Source organism: Misgurnus anguillicaudatus, chromosome 25 (genome assembly GCF_027580225.2).
Source record: "Misgurnus anguillicaudatus chromosome 25, ASM2758022v2, whole genome shotgun sequence".
Taxonomy (NCBI): Eukaryota; Metazoa; Chordata; class Actinopteri; order Cypriniformes; family Cobitidae; genus Misgurnus; species Misgurnus anguillicaudatus.
The window spans coordinates 17,930,276-17,952,612 of NC_073361.2; the positions used below are offsets into that span (position 1 = coordinate 17,930,276).

At 37.1% G+C, this 22,337-nt stretch overlaps 1 protein-coding gene across 3 annotated transcripts in view; it reads left to right on the plus strand.

Annotated features, from left to right (window-relative positions):
- Nucleotides 1-22,337, plus strand: part of sema5a (sema domain, seven thrombospondin repeats (type 1 and type 1-like), transmembrane domain (TM) and short cytoplasmic domain, (semaphorin) 5A) — a 163,181-nt gene that overhangs the window by 137,385 nt on the left and 3,459 nt on the right. For 2 of the 3 annotated variants that reach the window (XR_008638280.2, XM_055182136.2), the window contains exons 17-21: nt 6,106-6,315; nt 12,199-12,369; nt 13,285-13,440; nt 15,590-15,634; nt 17,585-17,796. Coding sequence is in view for 2 of the 3 variants with exons in the window: in XM_055182136.2 (XP_055038111.2) it covers nt 6,106-6,315; nt 12,199-12,369; nt 13,285-13,440; nt 15,590-15,634; nt 17,585-17,796 (794 nt within the window). In the remaining variant the exon portion in view is untranslated. The remainder of the gene's footprint in view (nt 1-6,105; nt 6,316-12,198; nt 12,370-13,284; nt 13,441-15,589; nt 15,635-17,584; nt 17,797-22,337) is intronic. The other variant, XM_055182137.2, reaches the window with a different exon arrangement.

A 22,337-nucleotide genomic window follows, 5' to 3' on the forward strand; every position in this document is an offset into this window, starting at 1 on the left:
TGGTCACCATAGGCAGTTGCAGTTTATGAACAGATTCAGCGGCTTTGCTTAGTGAGCTATATTTATAACACTTTTGCTTTCATACACGGACACACTGTGTCAAAAAAAACTTACGTAATGATGAGTTAATAATGTGTACAGATTGCATTTATGCGTGGTTTATAAATGAGCATAGTTTATACATTTAGACTATGGAGTGTAAAATTGTGGGCACATTTTTTTTCGGAAGGCTCTGTGGCTTTCTTTGCAGTACGATGCCATTTTTCTTTTAGATAGTGCAAGTGGTAGTCTTTAGTGCTTAACCTTCGGTACAATAAAAATCAATACATGCACCATTACGCCTATTTGTTTGCTGGAGTAATGGTGGTGACTGTAGAGAAAATGCGGCCTAACAGTCGGGACACTTATCTTAAAACCTTGAGTTTCTTTTGCAGCGTAAGCCAGAGGCCATAACCGATAACGTCTCAGGTTTGTAATTTGGCTATGAGTGATGCCTTCATTTATTTCACAAACAATAGCACATCACTTTAACGTCTGACTTTAGCATTATTTTCTCAACTAAATAGCGCACTGCAAGGACAGCTCTCTCTGTAACTTGCTTTCTCTCCATATCCCCTTGATATCTTCAAGGCTGTTTACTATCATCTTCACACCGGTCGGTCATCCATTAGAAATCCACTCAGTGTCAGATTCTGCAGACTGCTGGCAAATATCTGTGTGGTGTATTGCACACATGTTCTTCTACACTAAGAATCTCACTGTCTGTAAATCTGGTCTTCACCTATAATACAGTAGAGACTGAAAGTCTGAAACCACCCTGAGGAGAACTTTATTACTTTGACTTTGTAGCTCAAAAGACTGTATTGAGATCTCAGTAAGAGATGACAAGTTTAAGAACTCTTTAGGTGAACTAAAACCAGAAACAAACAAGGCAATTGCTTGCAAGCAATAACAATACACTCTTATAAAGTTGCTTCTTAATGCAATAGAAGAACCATTTTGGCTGAAAGGTTCCATAAAGATAATTTTAATTTCCAGAAAAGGTTATTTAGATTATAAAACGTATTAAAGAAATGGCTCAGAACCTTTGACTGACCTTTGAAAATTGCTGTGAAGAACCTTTTAAAAGGATTGTTTACCGAAAAATGAAACATTATCATTTACTTACCCTTAAGTTGTTTCAAACTTGTATTTATTTCTTTGTTCTGCTGAATACAAAGGAAAATGTTTTAAAGAATGTTTGTAGCCAAGCAGATCAGGTGCACCACTGACTTTCAGAGTAGAAAAAAACATTTATGGAAGTGAATGGTGCCCCAGATATGTTTGGTTATTAAACATTTTTAAAGGGATAGTTCTGCCAAAAATTATATTAAACCCATGATTTACTCACCCTGAAGGCGTCCGAGATGCATGTCCACCATTTTTCAGACGAACACATTTTCAGTTATTTTAGAAAAGGTTTTAGATCTTTCAGTTAATTAAATGTGAAGTTATGTGGTCCACATCCTTCAAGTCCAAAAAATGTGCATCTATCCTTCACAAAATAAATCCAAACGGCTCCATGATGATAAACAAAGGCCTTCTGAGGGTAATTTGCGTCGTTTTGTTGTAGAAATATCCACATTTAAAACTTTATAAACAAAAATAACTCGCTTCCGGTAATGCCGCCATCTTATGCTCTGATACTCTCTCCTGAATACAAAGGAGTCTAAGATGGGGGCGCTATCGGAAGCTAGTTATTTTCGTTTTATAAAGTTTTAAATATGGATATTTTTACAACAACACCGCACGGATTACCCTCAGAAGACATTTGTTTATCATTGTGGAGTCATTTGGATTTCTTTGGGGAAGGATATATGCAATTTTTGGACTTGAAGGATGTGGACCCCGCAACTTTACTGTTTAGCAGCTGACATTTTCTAAAATAACTGAAAATATGTCCGTCTGAAAACTGATGGACACATGCATCTCGGACGGCTTCGGGGTGAGTTAATCATAGGTTTAATATTATTTTGGGCCAAACTATCCCTTTAAATATCTTTATTTGTGTTCAGCAAAAGACGTTTATACGTTTATAACAACTTGACGGTGATTAAATGATGACGGAATTTTCATTTTTTTGGTGAACTATCACTTTAAGCACCTTCATACTCTTTGAAAAATAAGGGTTCCTAAAATAATTTGTTTGGAAGAGCAAATTATTATTGGAAGAAATCTTTGTGTATTAAGGGTTGCAGATTTTGTATTTTTCTGAATGGGGAGAGTGGGGTATGTTGTCACACTTTTCACATTGTCTAACATTTGAGCACCATACATCACAATGGTATAAATCTCATACCAAATGAAAGAAGAAAGTCTTGGGTACATGTTGTTTTCATTACTGTTGAATAGAGACTGTTCTCTTGTGCAAATTTGCCCCATTCGTGGGTAAATTGTCACACTAGATTATCATAAAATAAAAACACAACCTAATTGTGATTATTGATTTTAATTTTTAAATTCAAACCAGAACTGGAAATATTAACTCTTGGGCAGTGCTTCCCAATTCTGGTCCTCGAGGACCCCCTCCCAAAAAGTTTTAGATGTCTCCTTATTTAACACACCTGGTTTAACTCATCAGCTTATTAGGGAGACATGTTTAGCATTTTGGAAGGAGGCTGATTAGTTGAATCAGGTGTTTTAAATATGGAAACATCTAAAACTTTTTGGAAGGGGGTCCTTGAGGACCAGGATTGGGAAGCACTGCTCTAGGGCTTTTCACACTTTACTTAACCCTGGGTTCTAAAACCCTGCTTTTAACCCTTAAGGATCGTTTTACATTTGTATTTTAGAAGCGGGCTTATCCCTGAAATTACCCCCAGGTTTATGAAACCCTCCTAGCCCTGCTTTGTGGAGTTAACCCTGCATCGTGGTGCCAACGCACGCAGTGTGAAACATAGCAAGGTTAGAATGTTATGACCCCCAAATAGCGAAAGCAGCTAATCAATGTGTTCAGGGTTTCTTGATAATTACAGACAAGTGTAGGAGCAGGGTTTCAGACACCTGACCTAGAGTTTAGGAATGCTCAGTGTGAAACGTCAGATTATGAATACCCAGGGTTATCTCTCAAGTGCGAACAGTGTAAAAATGTGAAACAGATAATCCAGGATTCAGGTAACCTAGGGTTTAGATTAACTCAGGGCTAACTACTTCCAGTGTGAAAAGCATGTGATGACTTGGCTCAAAGTCATTAAGACAAGCCCCAAACTGACATGTGTGCTTATGTTGGCTAAATCAACATAACACGTCAGCTAAAGTATCAAAAGACACGTTATTGTCTCCTCTATTTTATGCAAAATAAAAATGTTTAACATTCATACCTAAAAAAGATATAGTGCATAAAATATAAAGTGCACATTTTTTTACTTTTTAAAGGGGCCATGGCACCAGACTTTTTTAAGATCTCAAATAAATCTTTGGTGTCCCCAGAGCACATATGTGAAGTTTTAGCTCAAAATACCATATAAACAATTTATTATAGCATGTTAAAATTGCCACTTTGTAGGTGTGTGCAAAAATGTGCCGTTTTGGGTGTGTCCTTTAAAATGCAAATGAGCTGATGAAATTCAAACACTGATCACAATGATGGTGGTTTTTTGCAATTAAAACTCATTTGTGCTTTTCTCTGCACTAAATGGCTGTGCTGTGGTTGGATAGTGCAGATTAAAGGGCGGTATTATTATAATAAGATCTCCTTATGACATCTTAAGGGGAGCCAAATTTCAACAACCTATTTTTTCACGTGCTTGCAGAGAATGGTTTACCAAAACTAAGTTACTAGGTTGATCTTTTTCACATTTTCTAGGTTGATAGAAGCACTGGGGACCCAATCATAGCACTTAAACATAGAAAAAGTCAGATTTTCATGCCATGGCCCCTTCTTGACCACATGTGAACACAAAGTTGACTGTAGAAGTCGTCGTCACACAAAGTGCCTCTTTGATTTTTGAGATTTTACAGCTTACCCATGTGACAACTTACCCCGCTGTCTCCTACTTGGCATAACCTAGATTTTGACAAGATCTGAGCATTTTCAACAGTGGTCTCATTCTTTTGTACCCCAACCTATATGAGCAACTCACAGTTTGATTGACATTTTGTTTGTCAGATACCACTAGCGATGTTGCTAGCTTTGTCTCATGGTAATTATATGTGTATGCGGAGGCGTTAACCACCCACTACAGAAACACATCAGGGAGTCAATTCTAATTGCCCACCCTCTAACTTTTAATAAGCATTGGTGACCGCTAGACAGTTTACGACCTCTCTGGGGAAGACTGTAAAAGCCACATTGTTAATCCAGATAAGCTATTCGTTTTCTTGAACGTGCCCGCCCCTCTAGTCCCTCATATCGTCTTACGCTACATAGAATATAAGACGGGATGGTTAAAATTACCCAAGCATATGAATCATCGCTGCCTGTTTCCAAGTACTTCATTTTAATTTATCCATCTAATGTGAGTTTAACAACGGGGAAGCATTACAAGGTCAAAATCGAATTCCACCATGCGACTTATACTTCTGTAAAAAATCGATGTGGTCAGTCATTCTACGGTTAAAGATACCGAACGCAGCACGTTTTGTTTACCTGCGGCTCCAGAGCGCGCTGACACCTCGGTTCCCATTAGCCATCAGAGCCGGGCACAGCGCTTAGAGGTGTGAGTAGATTATGAAGTAGTCTATTACCTTTGAGAGGTCTGTGTGCTGTGGTGCTGGAGAGACAGACCATAGTTCAACCCATGTAGCGCTGCCATCTCGACGTTGCCTGCTCTGAATGGATAAATGGCTGTGGCTCAGAGGGACTGTCACGGTTAGATCTCCCTCAAGGTAAGGAGAAACACAGAGGTCAGACTGCAGACAGACATGCAGTTAGTCCAGAGAACAAATACAAAGTTTTATGTCTGAATGCTAAGATGAATCAGAAGCTGTTACTGTAGATCAACCAGTAGAGCATGCCGATTTCTAGGGCTAGATGATGGGTTTAATAACCAGGGAGCACATATTATGCCAACAAGCATTATAGACTTTATATACAGTACGCTGGATGCCAAATGAATAAATGTTGTTTTATAGAAATGCATAGGATACTAATAATAAATAATAGGTTCTTAAACTGTTTATAAAGATGGCAAGTGCAAGCATGAGTTATAATGTTTAAACAATGTTGAAACTGTGGCCTTGTGGGACATTTTGTAATGCATTATGAGTGGTAATGCAGGATTGAATGTTATTTCTTTCACTGTTAGCTCCTGTCTTACTACATTGTCCTGTTTCTGCAAATGTACTACATATATAAAAATATTTTATATTTAATGTCTGCTTTGATACACTGCTGGGTTGTTTCAACCTTTGGCTGAATAAAATATGAACATTTTGTAGGTTAATTTTAACCAGCTGTTTCATATTTTACCCAACTGTAGGTTGAAACAACACAGTATTTTCAGTGTATAAATAATGAATCATAGTATATAATAAAATTAGTGCTGGGCAAAGATTAATCGCGATTAATCGCATACAAAATAAAAGTGATTTTTTTGCATAATATATGTGCGTGTACTGTGTCTAATTATTATGTATATTTAACCACACACACAATCATATATTCATTTCAGAATTGTTTTATTTATATATCTTTTTTTATTTATTTTTAATATAGATTATATAAAAATATAAATAAATATATATAAACATGTAAATGTTTCTTAAATACATACATGAATGTGTGAGTATATATTTATACATAATAATTAGACACAGCACACACTCATATATTATACCAATAATCGCTTTTATTTTGTATGCGATTAATCGCGATTAATCTTTGCCCAGCACTAAATATAAATATAAACAAGATGCAGTTCTGTTCTTATGAATGCTGCACTAAATAAAGCATACAGGACATGGACGTCAAGTGGAATGACTTTCTCTAAAAGAACTGTCACACATCAATCATATAGTCTGTTTTTTATTTATGACAACATGTCTGACTTAACACCTCTGCAGTAAATCTATGACAGAAGAGGTCAGTACTGACTGACACCGCGTGTGTGTTTGTTCTTGTTTTAGGAGATTTGCTGCGCTCGGGCCGTATCACCGGAATGACAGTAAATGGAGGTTGGTCCGCCTGGGGGCCCTGGAGCCAGTGCAGCCGAGACTGCAGTTCAGGAGTACGAAACCGAAAACGCACATGCTCGAACCCCAAACCCAAATACGGAGGTATTACCTGCCTCGGGCCCGCCCAGGAGTTTCAAGAGTGCAACTCTACCCCATGTCCAGGTAAATGCTCATGCATGCACAAATGACTTAAAACAGCTTGAAATTCTGAAATTGTTATATATATATATTTTTTCTATAGCGCTTTTTGTTGTTTTGCATTGTTGTAAATAAAAGTGACGTAAAAAGCATATAGTGGGAAGTGCAGGATAAGTTATTACACTGTCTAACATTTGCTGAGCACCATACACTCACCTAAAGGATTATTAGACAGACCTGTTCCATTTCTCATTAATGCAATTATCTAATCAACCAATCACATAGCAGTTGCTTCAATGCATTTAGGGGTGTGGTCCTGGTCAAGACAATCTCCTGAACTCCAAACTTAATGTCAAAAAAAAGGTGATTTAAGCAATTTTGAGCGTGGCATGGTTGTTGGTGCCAGACGGGCCGATCTGAGTATTTCACAATCTGCTCAGTAACTGGGATTTTTACACACAACCATTTCTAGGGTTTACAAAGAATGGTGTGAAAAGGGAAAAACATCCGAAAATGCCTTGTTGATGCTAGAGGTCAGAGGAGAATGGGCCGACTGATTCAAGCTGATAGAAGAGCAACTTAGACTGAAATTACCACTCGTTACAACCGAGGTATGCAGCAAAGCATTTGTGAAGCCACAACACACACAACCTTGAGGCGGATGGGCTACAACAGCAGAGGACCCCACCGGGTACAACTCATCTCCACTACAAATAGGAAAAAAGAGGTTACAATTTGCACGAGCTCACCAAAATTGCACAGTTGAAGACTGGAAAAATGTTGCCTTGTCTGATGAGTCTCGATTTCTGTTGAGATATTCAGATGGTAGAGTCAGAATTTGGCGTAAACAGAATGAGAACATGGATCCATCATGCCTTGTTACCACTCTGCAAGCTGGTAGTGTAATGGTGTGGGGGATGTTTTCTTGGCACACTTTAGGCCCCTTAGTGCCTACCTGAGCATTGTTTCTGACCATGTCCATCCCTTTATGACCACCAAGTACCCATCCTCTGATGGCTACTTCCAACAGAATAATACATCATGTCACAAAGCTTGAATCATTTCAAATTAGTTTCCTGAACATGACAATGAGTTCACTGTACTAAAATGGCCCCCAAAGTCACCAAATCTCAACCCAATAGAGCATCTTTGATGTGCCCTGGATGTGCATCCCACAAATCGCCATCAACTGCAAGATGCTATCCTATCAATATGGGCCAACATTTCTAAAGAATGCTTTCAGCACCTTGTTAAATCAATGCCATGTAGAATTAAGGCAGTTCTGAATGCGAAAGGGGGTCAAACACAGTACTAGTATGGTGGTCCTAATAATCCTTTAGGTGAGCGTATGTTGTATTCATTACATTTTCATATCTTATCTCATTACAGAATTGTAGACTGTTGAATAGAGAATGTTCCCTTGTGACAATTTGCCCCATCGGGCATATTTTTGCCAAAATATTTGTCGATTGATGATTATGTAAACAGACTTTTAGTCAGGGAATAGAGAAGGTCACCAAACATCAACATGTAAAAGTTTCGAAACCATTTTCTAGTACCACATTTAAAAAAAGACAATCTCCTCGTTTTAAGGTGCGAAGACCCCAATTTGTTGCGGAAATGGAGAGAAATCTCAGTGGCATCGTTGTGTGTAATCACATTTCAGGCTAATTATAGCGCTAGTGATGGGAAGGCAGGATTCAGTCATTAAAAGCTTCACCACAAAGGCGTACACGCGCTCCAAAGTCAAAAAAGAAGAAAAAGCTGGCTAATTAAATGAGTGCTCATGGTTTCGTGGGGTGGAAACGGGCTGTCTAAATGGAAATCTGCTACTGGGGTATTTTATGATACCTATCATTGAACAAGACACAATCAGGCGATGCAGAATTTGTTTTACAATCATAATTAATCAATGGCCTGTTTTCGGAAATAAATGTCCCCTAAACCTTCAAGGCAACACATACGGTACTTTATGGCACCTATCACTCCCTTCTTATGATATGCCGCGAACCTAATTGCTCCCTCAGCCAACAGTAAAGATGTAATTTAACAGCAGCTGGTTTATAACTAGAAATCACATATTTACTATGAAGTGACAGTGCTGGGGCCGGTGGGATTGATTCATTAACAAAGACCTCCGGGGTCTGTTAGCCCTGATTAACTCTTATTGATGTTTTTCTCTACTGGAGTATTTGCAAACATATCGGGTATCCGAGAGAAGATTTCATAAAAGCCAGGATGACAAGATTGTTCAACAAACTAAAAGTGCACACTGCCAATCTGCAGACAGGGAGAAAGTTAATTCTGTCCTTCTCTACTTCCAATGAAATGGCTTAGTGGCACTTAAATGCAATTGCTCCTTGATACAGACTACGACAGAATAATATAGATGACTTTCATCAAACGTGTCCCAGCAGGAAGCTTGAAACCAACACATGAAATTGCTCTACATCCCCATAAGTGTTTTTGAATCACAGCATCCCTGTGATCATTGCTCTTACTGTGTCTTTTATTGGTTCCTTATCTCTACAGTACCTCTCGCAAAGCTAAATCTTTACACTTTGTGTCAGACCTTTGAAAAGTAATATTTAGTTTAAGACAGTGAAACAGTGACTTTATGGGGCGGTTTCCCGGACAGGGATTAGACTAGTCCTAGACTAAAACATTTTTAAGAGCTGTTCAAACTGAAAACAACTTGCACTGACATATCTTAAAATACATCAGTGACCTTTGTTTTGCCTCAAAATGCAAACAGGTAATATTTTTAGTAAGGCATATTTGTTAAACTAGTTATATTTGCTAATTAAACTAAGGCCTAGTCCTGGATTAAGCTAATCCCTGTCCGGGAAACCGCCCCTAAGAGATGTAAGTAAAGGTATTTATTAATGAATTTATGAATGATGTGGGGTTAAAACAGGGTTATATTGTTAAGTTAAACACCGTTCTTCAATCATTCCAACCTTTCTATACTATAGTACAGCCAAAATAAGTTTTTGCTGTAAATGCTATCTACAAATCTTTTTTGTCCAACAGTGAGTAGAGTATGTTTACACATACTCTAGAAATATCTAAAAATTCTTAAATCAAGATGTTTTTTTTTTTGTTTTTTTTTTTGATGAGCAAATGACCAAAGACGTTTTTAGACAAAACATATCAAATTTAAGCGCATTTGTGCTTAAAACAAACAAAAAAATCTACCAATGGAATAAGACATTTTTTGCAGAATTTTTCTTGTATTCAGTAAATTCAAGAAAAAATTTCTTATTTCATTGGCAGATTTTTTTTGCTTGTTTTAAGCACAAATTCACTTAAAGGATCAGTATGTAGGATTGTGACCAAATCTGGTATTGCAATCACGTGCGCGTGTGCATTTTTAAAAAAATGTGGAGGGGCGGTTCTTTTAAATAGTTCGGGAAAATCTTCCGCTATACCTTTAAATATATTTTTTGTCTAAAAACTATAGTTATTTTCTTAATTTGCTAATCAAGAAAATTAGCGCGACCTAACGTAAATGCGTAGTGACGTAGGGAGGTCACGTTACATATATAAAACGCAACTTTGCGGACCATTGTAAACAATAAACTGACACAAAGACATTAATTAGTATCAGTTGACATACAACAACATAGGAACGGTCCTCTTTCAACACACTTGTAAACACTGGGGCGGAGTTTCGCGTTCGTCCTCTGTGACCTCTTGACGTCATGACGTATTGCGTAAGGTCGCGCTGCGCTTTAAGGACCGGATCTAGACGAGAAGTTGGGGTTTAAAAGTGGATTTTTTTTTTCTTGTCAAAAATGACAATCGTTTCGCTAGATATGACCCTTATGCCTCGTTTGGGATCGTTTATAGTCCTTCGAAACTCTGTTGAAAAAAACTGTTAAGTGTTGAGTTTAGTATTAAATTTTGGGCTCTATTAAAGTCCATTAAAATGAGAAAAATTCTGCAATGTTTTTCTCAAAAAACATAATTTCTTCTCGACTGAACAAAGAAGGACATCAACATTTTGGATGACATGGTGGTGAGTAAATTATCTGGATTTTATTTTAAGTAAATGGAATATTCCTTTAACATAACATGTCTAGACGTCTGTAAGCAATTTTCCTTGTGTTGTCAAAAAGGCTAGACCTCAATATACTCAGATTTTGTCGTAGTGTATTATTTTAATATTTGTATTATTAGTAACGGTGTACTTATGGTAAATAATAACAAGCAAATTGTTCAAAATTTTGGTTTCTTCATGAGGTGTGTAACTATAGGGACAGCGATATTACCAACTTCTTTCTAAAGAAGCAAAAGTCAGGTGCAGATCAGGGCCAAACAGATCCCAGTTGTTCTATTTCATTGGTAAAAACTAGCATAAAATAACTGCATTGCCGGGGTGTCATTTGAGGTATGTATTTTGCATATGTTTCACATTTACATTTTAACTATTATGCAGTACTCAGTTTCTTTTTCAATGCAGTTTGCTTATTTTTGGTGTGCGTGTGTAGCGCTAATGTCAGTGACATAGGCACTCAACCATGTTTCACTGACCTGTCAGGCTGTGAATGCAAATGTAAAATAAGACTCCATCTGCTTGTTTCATTTAATTGGTGCTAAGACGGCATTAGTGTTTTGTAAGTTGTTCTGTGGGTGATGACCGTGAGTTTGGCACTCACTGGAGAGAGAGAGAAAGCGCGAGAGAGAGAGAGAGTATTGATGCTTCGTTTAGCCTCATTAATTAGAGCAAAGGGCAGGGTTAGCACATGAGGGAGATACGGGGCTCATATACAGATTGTGTGAAACAGCCTCGCTTTCCCTGTCGACCCGCCTTTATTCCCAGGATCCTCAGCATCTGGCTTGATCTTGTTTTGACACATGAACGCACATTCCTTCATTGTAGTAACTTTGTAAGATGTAAGTAGAGGGATTTATTAATGAATTTATGCATGATGCGGGGTTACGTTTAAAGCAGGGTTATATTGTTAACTAAAACTATTAAAATAATGTCTTTTAATTGGCATTAAATTCAACGTTGGATCCTGACGTCGAATCAATGTTGAATTTTGACGTCAAATCAACGTTGGATCAAGGTTGGATTTTGACGTTGGATCCTGATGTGGGATACTATTTTGAACCATGTCAGCAACTCCTAGTAACTTATAGCTGGGATTGAAAACATTTTACACAGCAGGGTTAATTGTTAGACAGTGTTATAATTGAGCCTCAGGTATACAATGATAATAAAATGAAAACAATGTAAATACTATTTATCAAAATGATAACTGTTAATACAATATCAGGTGAAATAACTGACAATTATGGTTTTTTTGTCTTAAGTGTGCAGCCCTAAAATCTATTTATATGCATTGATGCATAATACAAGGATGGTTAGATGAGGATCATGGATGGATTCATTTGTGGATATCTATCTATTATAGGCAGACATATAAACAATATCCACCTTTAGTATATAGACCAAATTTAATTTTATTATTTCTATTTAAAAAAAATTCTAGCAGGTGTTACTAACCTCTGTTTGTTACAATTAACCCCAGCTATGGGGTAAGTTGTAGCGTTTGCACTCCTGTCACTTTTGGTGTAATTGTACGATAACGGTAGGGCCCGCAAGCAAACTTTAAGTGTTCATTTGTAGCAGAGATGTGTTTGTTGATTGTGGAAAAAAAAGATTAATCTTATTTAAATTTAAAAACTTTTTGAATGACAGCCAAAATATTTTAGGTTACACTAATTTGGACCCTTTGGTACTTTTGTTATTTACTATTGCATTCTCCATAAAAAAAGTTTATTGTAACTGAAACTATTTTGTCCTACACTTCGTCCTACATGTCAGACTCTCGTCCCAAGATACTTCATGACACAAACAGCAGTAATAACTTTTGCATTTTCCCCCACATCTTTCAGTGGACGGAAGCTGGTCATGCTGGTCACCTTGGTCCAAATGCTCGGTGACATGCGGCGGAGGCCACTACATGCGCACACGCAGCTGTAACAACCCTCCACCTGCCTACGGTGGTGATATCTGCCTGGGCTTGCATACTGAAGAGGCCCTCTGTAACATCCAACCCTGCCCTGGTACGCCCTCACACACACGTTATCAAGTGCATTAACTCCTGTGCGAGAAAATTACAGACCTTTCACCGAATCGGACCTTTCACCCTTTGTCTTATACTTGCTTTCCGCCCCACGTGTCTCATGTATTAAGCGACCCATGGGTGACGAAAGAGGCGGAAATCAAAATGTCACGCTTCAGACAAAAGCAAACGGTAAAGCCCCGTTTGTGATTTGAAGATAATATGCGCCAACCCGAGCAGGAAGGGTGCGAGGGGAGGGCAAAATAAGACGATTGATGGCCGAGTCAAACTTTGCACACTGATCTGCCGAAAGGTGAATGGAAGAGAAGAGCCTGTATTCAAATGTCAGTCCATCCATTAGTGAAAAGTGTGTTGGGGTTACCGAGTGACCTTTTATTAGCTGCGTTCAGGTCTCTCTGTCACTTCATTCATTACAAGCACGCGTGTATCTTAAGTATGCTGTCAGGGGACAGGTGGAGGTGAGAGGAATGCTAAATAGGAGAACAGTCCCATAAGATGTACTTTAACCTCTTCTCATTGCATTGTAGAGTCATTTACTTTAAATTAGCTGTGCGGTTATCCTGATGCACCTAATGGATTATTTTTCCATTATTTTTATATTTACTGTAACAGTATAAATATCATTAAAACAGTATACTTACCTTAGAGGCAAAATATGACCTTGCCTGTGAAAAACTGAGCTTAAGTATTTTTTGTGATTTACTGTTTTCTACATAAATTCATCCTACATGATGTAAAGAACATTCAGTACAAATATCTTTATATATCAACATGAAATCAAACTTTGATGCTCCTAATCTCATATTTAGATTATAACGTAACATAATATTGATTGTTTTCTAGCATATATCCCCTATTGTTCACTGTGTAACTGATTTGTTGTTGTCATGTACAGAGAGCTGGTCTGATTGGTCCGAATGGTCCCCCTGCGACTCATCAGGTTCCCAGGTTCGACTGCGGCACTGTGATGTCTTGTTTCCCACCGGAAACCAGTGCTCGGGCAACAGCAGTGAAACCCGCGCCTGTCTGCCCATCTCAAACTTCATCCCAGGTGGGCGCCCACACACACACGCTTAAACACTTCCAATATCGATCCCTGGACAAACAAGGACCTTCCCTTATTGACAAGACGTAATGCGAGACACACCAAACCATTGATTTCTGCAGTGTAGGGATAATTAGCCTCTCATCCCATACCTTGTCTAAGTGGCACGATCGAACAAATGCATTACAATGATACGTTTCGTCTTGCATTTGCATTTATGAACTCGCAGAACTTGAGACACTTCAGCTGTGAATCGGAAAGATCTACAGGTATGAGAAACAGGAGCTATACGATATTAAAGGCTGGGTGCATGATTCTTGAAAAAAACACTTTGGAAAAGGGAATCGGGCCGAGTACAAAAACACACTTATTGCCAATCAGCAGTAAGGGGCGTGTCTACTGATTTTAAATATCCACATTGGCTTTCAGATAATTTTTTTTAAATGTAAAAAGTTATCGGGAATGGGGAATTGGGAACTGGAACCACATTTACGCAACAGATCCAAGACCTCAGTATGTAACTTCTTAAAGGATTAGTCCATTTTCTTAAAAAAAATCCAGATAATTTACTCACCACCATGTCATCAAAAATGTTGATTTCTTTCTTTTGTTCAGTCGAGAAGAAATTATGTTTTTTGAGGAAAATATTCCAGGATTTTTATCATTTTAATGGACTTTAATGGGCCCCAACACTTAACAGTTTTAATGCAGTTTAAAATTGCAGTTTCAAAGGACTCTAAACGATCCCAAACGAGGCATAAGGGTCTTATTTAGAGAAATGATTGTCATTTTTGAAAAATAAAAAATATGCACTTTTAAACCACAACTTCTCGTCTTCCTCCGGTCCTGTGACGCGCCAGCGCGACCTCACGCGATACGTCATCATGTCAAGAGGTCACAGATGACGTATCAAAACTACGTCCCAGTGTTTACAAGTGTGGAGAAAGAGGACCAGTATGTCAAATGATAATAATTAATGTTTTTGTGTCAATTTATTGTTTAAAATGGTCCGCAAATGTGCGTTTCATATATGTAACACGTGACCTTTTCACATCGTGAGGTCGCGCTGGCGCGTCACAGCCGGAGGAAGAAGATAAGTTGTGGTTTAAAAAGTGAAATTTTTTTATTTTTCTTGCCAAAAATGACAGTCGTTTTGCTAGATAAGAACCTTATGCCTTGTTTGGGATCGTTTAGAGTCCTTTGAAGCTGCGTTGAAACTGCAATTTTAAACTGCATTAAAACTGTTACGTGTTGGGGTCCATTCAAGTCCATTAAAATGAGAAAAATCCTGGAATGTATTCCTCAAAAAACATTATTTCTTCTCGACTGAACAAAGAAAGACATCAACAGTCCTGATGACGTGGTGGTGAGTAAATCATCTGAATTTTTTTCAAGAAAATGGACTAATCCTTTAAATCATCTGGATTAACATATTGGATATTGGATAACTTATTAAGCCAGACAGATGTATTCTTCATTTTTATACAATGGGTTTTTGTGCCATTATTTTATGTTGTCTCATAAATTTTCCTGTTGGAAAGGAAATGGTTTTGAAATAGGAAAATGTGTAAATTAAATTTCTAATATGGCAAAAAAAAGTGCAAGCTTTAAATAACAAGTTTGATAACTTTCTTAAATTCATCTTAAATCTGGAGTGCCTCTTTAAAAGATATGTGGCAACAATGAGTTATATTGTACAAACATAAAGTACTTTATTGTAAAGACTATGTACTGCTCTCCTCACTAACAATGAGCTAAGATGTAAACAATAACATCTTTTAATATACACGTCTTAAAATGGATTAATATCTAAACATACAGTCGTCAGGGGAGTTATTACCTCGCTCCCGCTTACGATGTAGCACAGGGAGTGATTTTTTTTAAGCGTTCTGTAAATCTTGTCTAAATATTGCCTACCCTACAGAACCCTCTTGTCTTCGCAGAGTAACATTTCATTACAGCTCATTAGAAAGTTTTATACCTCATTTACTTCCATTACCGATCATATAAATGCACTGCAGGTGCCACTTTCCTTATCCGGCGCTTTGAATTTCACCGTAATTGGTTGAGTTTGAAACTTTGCCGGTATAATGTCTTACAATTTGGAAAGATCTCATTTATCAGACTGATAGATTCATATTTCATTTTTTCCCAGAAACTTCTGTTGCACGCTCAAGTCAAGAAGAAAGATGGTGCGGAGGTACGTGCAATATGCAGACTTATAATCTCTAAATGCTGTTTACCAAATGAGTTAATAAATTACCATGAAGCATTGATATCGAATATAAATAATTTAAATGTAAGAAGTAATAGACTGGAATGATATGACGGGTAGGATTTTAGCACAGCTTCATTGTGCACTTCCAGCATTATAGATATGACATTTTCAGTCAAAAAAATAAAATAAAATTTCTCAGAGAATGTATTTATTACCAATATATTGAACCATCTGTTTATATTTTCCTAAACCCCTGATTTCAGACATCAGAAAAATATCAGGCTGTTTTTATTGTAGAAAAGGGAAATAAATGAGTTATGGATGTGACAAATAAGAACACAAGTTTTTGGGAGACAACATAATTTGCAGGAATTCTGTGAATTAAAATGCACAAACCAAAAGCAATAATACCCAACAAATAAAGAAGGGATGGCTCTTCAAATAACAAATTATTTTTATTTTTGTGTACTTATGGAAAATTATTTGAAAAAAAAATTAAAAACATAAATACAGACCTCTCATTAGCCTCTTTCACACAGTAATTCTGGTAAATTACCATGAATTTACCAGAATTAATTTACCAGTAAATACAAAAATGTGCTGTTCACACACGCAGTGGCGTTCCGTTATTTTACCAGTAAGACATCATTCACACATCAGTATCAAAATACCGGTAAATTCGTTGAGAAAGCGGAAGTACCTGTAGCACGCGGCGAGCTCAGTGTTTTATTTGTAAACAATCCACGTCGTTCATAACCACGGTCCGTATTTTGTTGTTTTCACGTCTGTGGTAAACAGTCGCGAAGTTGCTCATGACCAAACAACATTGAATGAGACGACGTCAAACCGAAAATGCGTTTTTAACAAAAGTACTGATTGCACTTTAGGCTTCACAGAGGGCGTGCTAAGGACGTCGGCAATTCGGCGTTAAGCTGTTTTAAACAACTTTGGTGAAGAAATGTGGACGTAAACTTCAGGTGTGCTCAACTTTCAAGCAGCATATGTGTGGAAACTTCCGTAAACAGTGCGGGGGTAAACGCATCATCTGTATTAAAACGCTATGATTGGCCCGAAGCACTCAGCACGGTCTGACGTCATCCGTTCTAAATGCCGGTAATCCTATAATTTTCGTTCACACATAGTAAATTACTGGTAATCTTACAACCTGTCTTACTGGTAAATTGGGAGCACTGATTTACCGGAAAGGTTCTGTTCACACATGATCTGTTAACTGCAATTTACCAGTAAATTACCAGTAAAGACTGTATGTGTGAAAGGGACTATTGATATTTATTTGTATAAGTGTGGTTAAAATGTTTGGGTAAAAACTTGATTTTTTTTCATGGTAAGGTTGACATTTGCATGGAATTGCTCACTTTTGATGTTGCGGAAATCCGACACAAAAATCTTACTGGAGATTTCTTGAATTAGTGATAAATGAACGGACAGTGATTCAATTGGAATCCATCCAAATATTCATTGATTTCAGCACTGAAGCTGTTAGGAAAACTGTGTGAAAATCCGAAGCTGTAATTAATTCGCCAGAGGATCGTATTCCCAAACAGTCTGTCGATATGAAGTTTATAGCGGCACATGAAGTCCACAGAGGCTTTGCGTTATTATTTTTCTGCTTTGTTTTTGTGTGTTATATATTGTTGTATAAATATCAAAACTGCTCTATGGTGGATGCTTCATCTTGAATGATTTTTCTGGAACCATTTAACAGAAAGCATTTGCAATGGTTTTACGTCTAGAGAGCATTTCCATTCCTAAAAAAGCAATTATTGCCTGTTCATGCATTAACACGCAGGGCAACAGCAAGTGTAGTTTTAATTGGCTCAGGTAATGGATAATTGATATCCACTGACAGCAAAATCAATGCAGTCCTCATGCTTGCATGCAATAGTAATTGTCGTTTTCTTCTGTTGCCAGATTTCAATGTGTTTCACATGATTGCCGTAGGCCTGAGCAGCTCTATACTGGGCTGTCTGGTGACTTTGCTGGTGTACACTTACTGTCAGAGATACCAGCAGCAATCCCATGATGCCACAGTCATCCACCCTATCTCTGCTGCCCCACTTAACACCAGCATCACCAATCACATCAACAAACTGGACAAGTATGATTCGGTTGAAGCCATTAAGGTCAGTACTATCCCCTAAAACTTTCTAAAAATAGAAACAGGATCTAGTTTGTGTGTTATTGTGTGCCATTGCGTCTAAATCAGTTCATACGTTCATACACTGCTTTCTCATAAGTGTTTAACTTTATATTCGGTCTGTGTACTCAGTGTTTGTATGTAATGTGTTTACAAGAAGTCAAAAAAGTATTGGGAATGTTATTTCAGAGGTTGCTTTTTACAGCCAAGGGGACCAAATGGAGATGTGTCAGTGTTAGCATTGATTGCAAATGTTTCTTCAATAAAATTGAGACAACTTTAGGCACGCAGTTAGTGGATATGGCTTTAAAATATGTATGTATGGTACAGTATAGGGAATTTGTTAAGGGAAAACACCACAGTTTTTTAGAGTTTTGCTATGTTCTTACCTCAGCTTGAACAAATTGATACATACCATCTTTGTTCAATGCGTGCACTTGGTCTTTGTGCGGCGCGTTGTGGATGTTTTGGCGTTTGGCCTGGCCCCATTCATTCCTTGGGATCCAGGCAGGGATTAGTTTGGAAGCCACCAAGCGCTTCCATGTTTTCCGCATTTAAAGACCGTTACATGAGTGGTTACACGAGTAAGTATGGTGTCAAAAAAAAAAGATAAATATATCGCCAAGGTCGAAGTGCTGCAAACTAAGTGCTCTTCCGCCATACAATATAGTTCTCATATTTATCCACTTAAAAATCACCATGTTTTATTTTGTGGCACCATACTTACTCGTGTGACCACTCATGTAACAGTCTTTAAATAGGAAAAACTTGGAAGTGTTTAGTGGTTTCTAAATTCATTCCTGTTTGGATCCTAAGTAAGGGTGTCACGATTTCGATTTTAAATCGAAATCGATCGAAATTAAGTCACAGCTCCGAACTTCGAAATAAAAAATGGGATCGTCGATGCTGCCACGCCCCCATTTCACGTCTGGTCGGCTTGGCAAGCGAGGAAAAAAAAACTCTCAGAGATGCCTTTAAAAACATCTGTCCAGCAGAAAGCGATCATATTTTAAACACGAGGGATGTAAGTTATTGCTACAACTCCTTGAAATGCATATCATAAACAGGATTACGTGATCTGACTTTGGACAGAGCGCAGCTCTCTGCACGTGCGCGATAGTGAGGGAGGCGCAAAGATGCAGCGGGTTATATTTTAAACAAAAGGATAGTTTGCCTCAGCTTGCATGAAACGCATAAAACTGAACAAATACATAAGGATTACTACTTTAGTTTATGTTCAGACTTCGGACAGATGCGAGAGCGCATGCACACGTGAGACAGAGAGAAGCGCAGCTGCTTATGATGCTGGATTTATTTCAGATGCTATGAGTCCAAGACACGCGCATTAAGTCCATGTGCATTAAGTCCATGTTAGAGATGCGCGGATGGACTATTATTTCATCCGCAACCGCATAACAAAACTCATCATCCGTCCACCATCCATCCGCACCGTTTCTGACCAGTTTTCAAAACAGCACCCGCCCGCCATCCGCTGACTGGGCGATGCAAGACGCTGCTGATGACAGCCGCGAGACTAGAAACCTCTTGAATATCAGCAGTGAACTCCGTCTCCGATCGGTGCACATGGGACAAAAACAAATAAATAAATAGCCTAAATTAAACGCACAAATTACATAGCCTGCACTGGTGTCATCCTGATTTACCACTTTGTAAAACTTATTCCAGGCAACCCTTTTCTGACATTCTATTTCCTTTGTTTTTAATTCTCATTTTTTGAGTTTGCCACGTTCCTCCTTCGCTGGCGTTGATAAGAGCTGTGTCAAAATGCATCCTCAACGAATGGATCCTTAACAGCCGAGGATATCCCAAACAATTAAAAGCTTTATTAAATAAAAGTGTGTATTTATTAGAAAACTTTTTCTTGTCACTGTTTTAGTATTATAAGTTATGTTTTGTGTTAATATTATTCTGTTTATGTTGCGTATATTTCTAGGTTGATTATTTGATATGCTGTTGAATAGATTAATCTACATCAATGTGTCATATGTTCTAAAATAAATTAATATTTTTCTGATTACATATTTATTTTAATAAGTCAGAAATGTCTCCGCTGTTTTCTGCTGACAGGCGCGGTGGGCGTGTGCAGCAGGTGACGCAAATTGTGGGTCCTCAGAAGGCTAGACCGTCTCATTTCAGTTCTCTTCTTGAACTTCTGAGGCTGCCACTATGAAAGGCAGAGAGGTCGCATGCTTAGAAGGACACAGCTAATAACAAGCAGTCGACCGAATTTAATAAAAAAAAAAAAATTGTCACGTCATCCGCCCGATCTGTGTGTGCAAGAAGCAATCCTCTCTCTACAAGCTCTCGCGTTAAGTGAAGCCCACAAACCCCCATGCGAGTTGTGCAATGTGCATGTTAATGTTAAAGTATTATAATAATAATAATAATAAATAATGGCATATAATTTTTGTCTAAATTATATGCCATATAAAAAATATGTAAAAATCGAGAATCGGATCGAATCGTGTCCTTAGAATCGAAAATGTAATCGAATCGAGGATTTGGAGAATCGTGACACCCCTAATCCTAAGGAATGAATGGGGCTAGGCTAAATGCTTACACATTGACGACGCGCAGTACAAAGATGAAGTGCATGCATTGAAAAAAGATACGTATGTATTAATTCATCTAAGCTGAGGTAAGAACATAGTAAAATGTTGAAAAACGGTGGTGTTTTACTTTAAAAAAGATTTTACTTTTATCAAAAGGATCTCTTTCTTCAGAGAAAAATGTGAGATGCAGCAGATTTTGCTGCAAGAAGCAAAAACTCAATATTTGTTCTCCATTTAATCTCATTGCTGTCGAGAACAAACAATTGTCACATTAAAGTGATGTTTCCCCCATAGGTTGCGCTTGTAGGTTACTAGAATAAAGTTATCCACAAAAAGTGCTTTTTGTAGGCCTACATTTACTATAGTGCTTGATCTGTGCTGCCTTATAAGATGCTTTAAAATTATGCAATGCATTAGGAGACTTGAACGCATGGATCATTTTGTCATAAGCACAGTAAAATTAAAGCTCGGGCTCATTTTTCAAGTCTAGTCAGAATAAGAGTTAAGGTTCATTAGACTTGAATCTAAAAGACTCATGACTAATTACCGAAAGTGCTTCCCGGTTATTGCTTGTTCAGACACTTTTGTGAAGTTGTGTATTTCAACTTCAATATGTATTGCAGTACAATCACATCACTTACACAACATCCCATGCATAGAAGGGCAATATAGCAAATGACTTTGTGTTTTTACTGTACTTGCACTTTATTACAGTAGCTCCACTGCTTAAATTCATCACGACTACTACATGCGATATTATTGTCATGCACAACTTTAACATTCTTTATATTTACTTTTGGCAGTTTGAAGTATACCATGTAACATAAATGTTATATAAATCATAGGTGGCCGTGTTTCCTTCTTAATACACATTCATGGTCTTATATCTGGAAAAAAAATTATTGTAGCCTTTCTTAATTCTTGTTAGTATTTATTATAGTAATTTGATGTAGGTTAACTTTATTGTATACGCCATACAATAAAGGATATATGTGACCCTGGACCACAAAACCAGTCAAAAGGGTAAAATTTTTTTGTAACAATGTATGGTCCCATATGGCAAAAAATATATTTTTAAATATATTTCAAATAGTGCTGCGCAAAGATTAATCTGGATTAATCACATACAAAATAAGAGTTAATTTTTGCATAATATATGTGTGTGTGCTGTGTGTAATTATTATGTATATTTAAAAACACTCACATACATACATTTCAGAAATGTTTTATTTATATATAATTGAAAAAAGTAATTTAGAATATATATATATATATATATATATATATACATATATATAGACATATATATATATATACATATATATAGACATATATATATATATATACATATATATATACATATATACATATATACATATATATACATACATATATATATATATATATATATATATATATATATATATATATATATATATATATATATATATATATATATATATATATACATATGTAAATGTTTCTTAAATACATACATGAATGTTTGTGTATTTATATATACATAATAATTATACACAGCACACACTTGTATATTAAAATCACTTTTGCTTTCACATGCTCACGCCAAAGTTTCACATGCTCGTGCAATAGTTTCACGTGCGCATGCGAAACTAAACTTTATTTAATTTTTTCTCCATGTCCCCTTAGAGGCTCCGTAATTTTGGAATATGTTTACAAGAATATATTTTTCAGAGATATATTTTTGGCCATTTTTTGTATATTTTGAAATATATTTTAAAAGAAAATACATTTTGAAGCATAAAAAATATATGTAGCCCTCCATATAGACGGTTTCATCGGACGCACGTGATACACGTCTGGATCCGAACTTTACTTCCGGTTTCGTTTTTTTAATGGTCTGACTAGTTGCTAAACAAATGCCTCGTCGAAAATAACAAATGTTTTGGTTTCCTAGGTGATCTATGTGTTGGTT